The sequence below is a fragment of the Amblyomma mixtum genome, chromosome 8 (assembly GCF_055824585.1).
Source record: "Amblyomma mixtum isolate Tamu chromosome 8, ASM5582458v1, whole genome shotgun sequence".
NCBI lineage: Eukaryota > Metazoa > Arthropoda > Arachnida > Ixodida > Ixodidae > Amblyomma > Amblyomma mixtum.
The window spans coordinates 68803734-68811760 of record NC_143019.1 but is presented as its reverse complement, the minus strand read 5'-3'; the positions used below and the strand labels follow the sequence as shown (position 1 = coordinate 68811760).

At 46.2% G+C, this 8027-nt stretch overlaps 1 protein-coding gene across 1 annotated transcript; it reads left to right on the top strand.

Moving 5' to 3' along the window:
* The first annotated feature begins 38 nt into the window (after positions 1-38).
* Positions 39-8027, top strand: LOC149332863 (glutathione reductase, mitochondrial-like). Its single transcript, XM_089558432.1, has 4 exons — positions 39-676; positions 1970-2376; positions 5183-5431; positions 7651-8027. Exons 1-4 carry the CDS (start codon positions 208-210, stop codon positions 7894-7896), a joined length of 1371 nt encoding a protein of 456 aa, XP_089414558.1. The 5' UTR covers positions 39-207; the 3' UTR covers positions 7897-8027.

Sequence of the window (8027 nt, the reverse complement as noted above, 5' to 3'; positions counted from 1 at the left end):
GTTGGATTTCCCGATGGCCGATATCAAGGCGAGTCAAGACAAGTTCAGTTTCGGTCCGGCGGCGGTTACAGATGGCTGCGGCGTAAACTTCGCTATCGCCGCATGTTTCAACTCGGCAGCTAATACCTGTACCAGCAACGGCCAGCAGCTTCGACACTTCCTAAGCCGCCTTCCGAAAGACGCCGCCTGTAACGCAAGGAACAAACAATGTCTTCTATGCTGAGAAAGGTGCGCCAGTTTGACTACCTGGTCATCGGCGGCGGATCGGGCGGTATCGCGAGCGCTCGCCGGGCCGCCGAGTACGGCGCCAAGGTAGCGCTGATCGAGCATGGCCCGCTCGGCGGGACCTGCGTAAACGTCGGCTGCGTTCCAAAGAAGCTGTGCTTTTACTGCGCCAGCCACTCCGAGATGATGAAGGACCTGCAGGACTACGGTTTCACCCTGCCGGGTCCCATTCCTCGCGTCAACTGGGCCACGTTCAAGGCCAAGCGGGACGCCTACATCAAGCGCCTGAACGATATCTACCGGGCGAACCTGACCAAGAGCAACGTTGAGATCATAGCGGGGCGCGCCAAGTTTGTCGGTCCCAAGACGGTGCACGTAGGCGAAGATGCGTACAGCGGCCAGCATGTGTTGATCGCCACCGGTGGCTACCCTACCATCCCCAAAGTTCCAGGTGAATGGGGAAAAAGAAATTGAAGGGGTGCTCACGTGGTCTGATATGGGTTTTAACGTCAGCTGTTAAAGGAGTTATGTAGTGGTTTAGCGGGTTTAAACTAGATCCTGTGACCCGTCGGCCACGCGACCGACAGTGTGAATTACAATGTGATGACGTCATTACATACAATAGAGGGAGAGAATAAGCTTTATTTGAGTCTTTGAAGAGGAAGGCTCCCTTCTGGCGCAGGTGGGCTACTGTCATGCAAACAACAACCACAATTTACCGACATCAGCTTGATGTCAACTTGACATCAACTTGACATCAGCTTCGTTTGCTTCTTGCCATCATACTTTGCTTTTGTTAGCAAAAGGAAGCTTTGCAAAAGGAAGTATTTTTCTTCTGGCACCACGACACAGATTATATTGTCAGAGGTAATACCGACAGCTGTAAATGAAATTAGCAGCACAAGACTCGTTTCGTTAACACTGTTGTTCGTAGGCTGATATTTCTTCTGATGATGAGTTTATAGCTGGATATTTCATTGCATCTGGAAAGACGTAATGAAACTCAAAATGCAGTTTGCCACCCTTCTTCCATTTCTAAAACTTTGGTAAACAGCGGTGGCTTTATTACATACTTTTTGGGCTTTCTGACTATATCTGAATACGCCTAGTGCATTTTTACAAACTGTCGTTTATGTATTTTCTTGTGGTTAGAATTCTAGGTGGGAAGCTTGCCCGTGTGCCGTCTGCAACCGAGATTGGTTACATAGGATCTTGTACTGTGTTCTAAGTTACGACCTACTGGGACAAAATGGTTAGTTAATTCTTAGCGAATATTTACATGCCAATGCAATGCAGCAGGCCATGCTACAGTGTAGGCATGCTGATTAACATTGACTGGTTATGGTTATCTAATCTTAAATCTTGATACACAAGAGTTTTTTTTATATTATCTTTTTTTGAAATGTGGCTGCCATTCAACCTGTGAACTCGAGCTTAGCAACTGAATACCGGAGCTGCTCAGACACCGTGGTGGGTAATATAGCAGTGGAGAGTTCGATTAAGTGTACCCCTCCGCTCTGTCTCTCATTGGCTGCATGACATCCGTTAAGAAATGTCCGTGGAGAAAACAACTCTGTCACCTTCGGCTGTTATGTGATTTTATATTGCACTGATGTAAAATCACGGTGTAACGATCATGAATGTTTTAGCATGAACTTCCTTGTCATGTATGAGTTGCACGTACTGATTGAAGGCACCAAAACACTGCGCACAGATTGTCTTACATCTGTATGTTCCTCAACAGGTGCAGAATTTGGCATCACAAGCGATGGCTTCTTCCAACTGGAGGCACTGCCCAAGAAATGTGTTGTCGTTGGCTCGGGCTACATAGCTGTCGAGCTGGCCGGTGTATTCCATGCACTCGGCACAGAGGTGACCCTCCTTACACGCACGGACCGCATCTTGCGTGTTTTTGAACCACTGCTGGGCTCGACCCTGATGGAGCACATGGCTTCCGAAGGAGTCAACTTTGAGAAGAACTGCACGGTAGCCACCATAACCAAGGTGGCCCACTGGTATGAGGTTGTGACAACAACGGGCGTCAAGATCAAGGACGTCGACTGCATCCTATGGGCTGTCGGGCGAAAGCCACACGTTGACATCGGCCTAGGTGCAACCAACGTTGAGCTCGACAAGACTGGTCATATACAGGTAAGCCCACTGTGACCCATCAGTTTTTAAAAGAGTGTTGACACCTAATTTTTGGCTGCTACATGGATTACCACGTGGTATTTTCCTATGAACGCTAAATAATTTATAATCCACTTTCTTTTTTGTGCTGTTCCAGTTTCAGTTTCAACAGCCGAACGATGACTTCATATAAAAAAAGTGCAAAAAACTGCATATAATCGCTGCTCCTACGTTCATTGTCATTCAGGCTCTTGAGGAAGGCTGGCTTTAGCACTGTAGTGAATTAAAACGATGAAGCAGCGATTATATCTCAGTTTTTCCATGCCTCACATGACATATAATTACACTTTGACGTCACAGCCATTGTTCGGTTGTTGGAACTGAAACAGCGTGACAGAAAAATTCGGTTATAAATTATTTAGTGGTTGTAGGTGAATACCACATGGTGATTCATGCATAGTAGTGTCTTCCACATCATTGTAGAGAACAAAACATGCCATAAAAATTAGGTGTCTATACTCCTTTAATTGGGCTGGCAAAGCCTTCAGGTTATGTCTTGTGAAGTTTCTTGTGCCGCAGGAATTTATTTACTCTAGCATCCTGTAAAGTTCTACCTGCATTTATGACTGCTTCCTCCGCAGTGAGAAAATTTTCTGTTGTTAAAGCTTTGCTTATTACTAAAACAAGAAATTATAAATGCAAGAATTTTGATGCCTGTGGCTTATTTCGTACAGTGAAACATTAAAATGTTGGTTTCATTTACAACTGTGGTTGGTTTGCAGAGTTGTTGCTGATAACTGCTCTTCTTTAAGTTGTATTCTACTAGTAGAAGGGTGGATGAGATTAAGAAATTTGTGGGAATATGGTGGCCGCCACTGGCGAAGGACAGGGTTAATTGAAGAGACATGGGAGAGGCCTTTGCCCTGCACTGGGCGTAGCCAGGCTGATGATGATGATGGTGTAGTGACCCAGGTATGAAAGGAGCCTAGACTCACTGTAACACATACACGAACGTTCAACGGCACTGCTTCTGTTTACAGCAAGTGATCACATGAAACACACGGAGCAGTCAAAGACAATGCAAAGAATACAGGGATGCAACATGGATAGTTGAATGCAATGTACTCTGTGAAACTGAAGATTTAGACTACACTTAATTATATTATGTGTTGAGAATATGATAGAATTAAAGTCTGAAGTCCACTCAGCCTGCTTCTCCTACATCATTGCTGCTTGCTGCATACATACAGGGACGCAACACGGACAGTTGAATGCAATGTACATTGTGAAACCAAAGATTTAGGCGACACTTAATTACATTATATGTTGAGAATGTGACAGCATAGTACGAAGTCCATTCGGCCTGCTTCTCCTACACCATTGCTGCTTGCCATGTACACTGAGCCTGTGCAGCCGCTGATACTCCATCTTCAGTGACATAGTTCCATGGTCACCCTCTCCGCTTGCGGGGATTTTCGACTGCGATGAGACGTACGCGACGTTTGATTCTGGCTTCATTCCAACCTGATACACGGAGCTGTCTAGATGTGTCTCCGCACAACCAAATGCACCTGCCAACTGATGCTGAGCCTGCCACCATGCTCAGCCATGTCACGTGACCAGCGCACCTGCCAACTAGGCCTCATGCGTGGCCTCATGATGTCACACACCCCACTGACCTAACAGCACTTGGCTCTGTCACATGGTCTCATGACGTCACGCACCCAGTTGACCAATCAGCGAATTTTATGACAGACGGCATTGGACTCTGCCGGGTTTTTCTCCAACAAGGCTTTTAATGTTATCGAAATTAAAACAGAACACAGTGCATTGCTACAGATAGGATTCTCATAGTTAAAGTGGATGAACCAGCTCCGACTGTTAAATATTGAAATGTTTTTTTACTGCACTGCTCATGTTGCAAATCCCAACGTCAGCACCCTTTGCCATCAATGGATGCTGCGCACTGAATGAGCTCTCGATTGTGGCCAGAGTGAGACGTGAAGGGCACTACAGAACACTGCTACCCATTGGACTAGTGGGTTATTGTACTTGCATTGTCAGTTTTACAGAATGGCAAGTTATATATGCCAGACAGGAAAATAAAATTTTATTAATGCAAGACTCACACTCGAGTGGTCCGCTATCTTTCGATGTTGTCGACCAGCCTAGGTGCATTGTTGATGAAGAAAATGTTAAAGGACAGCTTAATGATGTAGTGACTGGCTAAAATAAGGAGGGTTACTTTGTCCTGTATCTTACATTGTGCCTAGCAAGGTAGAAAGGAATACGAGTGCAAGCTTTGATGAAGTATTTTTTTAAGGCTGCCTTTTTGTCATGCAATTCATTTCTTATTCTGGTGCCATGGCTGTAACTGTGAGCATGTGTCATCTCGCATCTGTTGATCCAAAGTATGTATTGAAAGCAGGTCTCATTGAGTAATGGTAAGAGAGAGCGCATTGAAAGTCTTAGCGAAAAAAAATGTGTATACAGACAGTTTTTTTGTTTTACGGTTATGTTTTATGGGTATGTGCCCGTAATGTTTTTTTGCTTCACCGCATGTGGCTATGAAAGAGCAGAAAAATGTGATATTTAGTTTGCCTTGCACCACATTTAGCATACTCGAAAACGAGCGAGCAGATATGTGAAAAGGAATCGCTTCCTTTATCTTGCGGTCACTTTCAGTCGCAGCTACGGGAAGCTCCCTTAAAACCTGTAACGAGGCTGCCTTCTCTGCCCAGAAGTTCTGCTCGCAAGTTCCATTGTAGTGGCTGTACCTTTCATCTCAGGTGCGAGGCAGCAGCCTAATGGATTCTTGATTGTTCAGGTGGACGAGTATCAGAACACAAGCTGCCCGGGCGTCTACGCGCTGGGCGATGTCTGCGGGAAGTGGCTGCTGACGCCGGTCGCCATCGCGGCCGGACGTTGTCTCGCTGAACGGCTCTTCCACAATAAGCCGAACTGCAAACTCGTGTATGAAAACATCCCAACTGTCATCTTCAGCCATCCGCCCATTGGAACCGTCGGGATGACCCTGGCAGAAGCCGAAGCCAAGTACGGCGGACCAAATGTCAAGGTAACACTCTACACACACGACCGACCAAGGAATTCTATAAGTTACCGCTGGTCCTTAAGGGTAACTGAGTGGATTCCAGGAGAAGGCAAGCGTAGCAGGGGGCGGCAGAAAGTTAGGTGGCCGGATGAGAGATTTGCGGGGATACATTGGCCGCAACTGGCAAAGGACAGGGTTAATTGGAGAGACATGGGAGAGGCCTGTGCCCTGCAGTGGGCGTAGTCAGGCTGATGATGATGATCACCCATCGAGAAAACTAGTACTGCCATTGTTCATTCACCACGGGAATGCTGGGAAGTGTAAACTCCATTTATTTATTTTATTTACAATACCCCTAAGGGCCCTCGTGCGAGGGTATTACATAGGGGGGGATACAAGCATAAAAATATGGCACAGGAATTTGAACAAAATACACGTAATAATGAATTAAAACTAGTAATGTTACTTGACATGGCTAATAATTGGCTGAAAACATGCACTTAGCTGCTGAAATACAACATTTTTCTTGAGGGAAACCTTAGAAAGTGTCGTTCAGGAACTCGCAGATCGCAGCAAATATCTCGGAAGCTGTGTGCCTGCAGGAGCACTATATTGTAACCTTTAGGTCATATTGTTTAGGATATTACAGGGTAGTTGTGGTTCTGCATTAAATCCATGTTTATGGCCAAACACAAGCCAAGCTAAATACAAAGTAAACACCTGCGAGCATTTCTGTGATAGATTGAAGCTCTCTTCAGAAAACGTGCACAAAGAATGGCATCCCTTTTCCCTTTAGGTAATTTTGTGAGGCTCCGTCTTAAGCAGCACTGTTTGTGAAAGTGTTGCTGTTTTAAGTCAATAGATAGAATTTCTGTGATGACGATTGCACGAACACGTCACAGCAGTAATTTTCCTTCTAGTTCAAGAGTGGCGATGACAGGGTAATCATTTAGAATTTAGCAGATAGCATTCTTTCCCTTTGCTTGTATGATGAACATAAAAAACAATTATGCTTTGATGCAGTCAACTAGTTGGAGGTACAGCCTGTGTCAAGAATAACAAGATCACTGCATACATGACCAATGATATCACCGTCGCATGCTTTGACGCTATTGCAGAGCTCCAAAGGTCAAGAAAATAAGACTTGCCGCTATCTCTGGGTCTTCAGAGCACAAGCAGTAATGTAGGCATACCTTTAAAATAACATTCTAAGGCGAAAGCCTTTAATACCTCATCGTTGTCGACATAAGGTTGTCAGCAGAGGTGTCACACTTTTTCTAGTCAGACCAGAAAAAAAATCTTTGTGCACGATGGGATTCCAACCACCATCCTTCTGTTCCGCAGCAGAGCATGCTAATGGCTACGCTACTTCCTGCCAACGCATATGTAGTTGTCCTTGCTGGAGAGTGTTTGCAAAAAGGCGTCGAATCAGACAGGTGCCTCCCAAACACCCTCCAGTGTCTCCAGCATTTGAGATTCACAAACAATTGTGTACTTAATTAACATGTTAACCACACATCAGTGACACAAGCAGCAGCAACACCGCGCTTAAGGCTTTCGCCTCACCGCTCTTTAGGTCAACAAAGTGCCCCCCTGAATTTTTATGCGAAGCATATTACTAGAGCTACACTACAGCCCGTCGAGCGCGGCGGTGGAGCTACCATTGACCTTTAGCGTGACCACGTGACACCATGTGACAACATGACGTCACAGCAGAGGAGAGATGGGCTGCCGGCTCGCGCGGTCGGCCGCGGCGGTGGAGGCTCCACATCAGAGGCGTGGCGGCTGACCACGTGACGCTACAGCAGCGGTATAAAGCTGAGCTTGCCTCGCTCTCCGGGCACTTACGAGGCGGCCAGGTGTTGGGATGCCGCCTAGAAGCAGGGCTGATTTGAACGAGAAGCGAAAGCTTCAGCGTGCCACAGAGACCGATGAAGAGCGGGATGAACGTCAACCAAGGAAAGCCATGTATTACCAAGCCTAGCCATCAATATGCTTCGCATCTGACTAGGCTTAACCTTAGCTAAGCCTCAGCCATTTTTTTGCTTTTTGGATGTCTTAAAGGTCCACTTATTGACTCAGCATGAAAACTGCAGTGTTTTTATGTGCGAGCACCTTTACTATAGCAACTCAATTTGGAGAGGGGGGGGGGGGGTGCAGAATCTCGTTCGAGAATTTTCGTAATGGTGATTGCACGAACACGTCACAGCAGTAATTTCCCTCCTTTCTGTTGTCCTTTGCAGACCTACAGAAGCACGTTCACGCCAATGTACTACAGCATGACCACACGGAAGTCAAAGTGTGTCATGATGTTGGTGTGCGCCGGGCCCGAGGAAAAAGTGGTTGGGCTGCACATGATCGGTGACGGGTGTGATGAGATCCTGCAGGGATTCGGTGTTGCCATCAAGATGGGAGCCACCAAGGCACAGTTTGACGACTGCGTCGCCATTCATCCTACATCGGCTGAAGAACTAGTGACCATGCGGTGATATTGGAGTCTGTTTTAGTAGCTGTCCGAGTAATTGCGGCACGAGGGAAATGCCTACAAGAAAAATAGACCATGACGTGTTGCTTCTGTAAAACTTCTGTAAAAAAAGAAAAATTATCTGGCCGCTGCTGA

Bases quoted from the DNA above. Each gene is read 5' to 3' on its own strand.
- LOC149332863 (XM_089558432.1), top strand. From the start codon at position 208: ATGTCTTCTATGCTGAGAAAGGTGCGCCAGTTTGACTACCTGGTCATC. The intron at 2,377-5,182 runs GTAAGCCCACTG...TTGATTGTTCAG, and splicing joins ACAAGACTGGTCATATACAG to GTGGACGAGTATCAGAACAC. The intron at 5,432-7,650 runs GTAACACTCTAC...TGTCCTTTGCAG, and splicing joins ACGGCGGACCAAATGTCAAG to ACCTACAGAAGCACGTTCAC.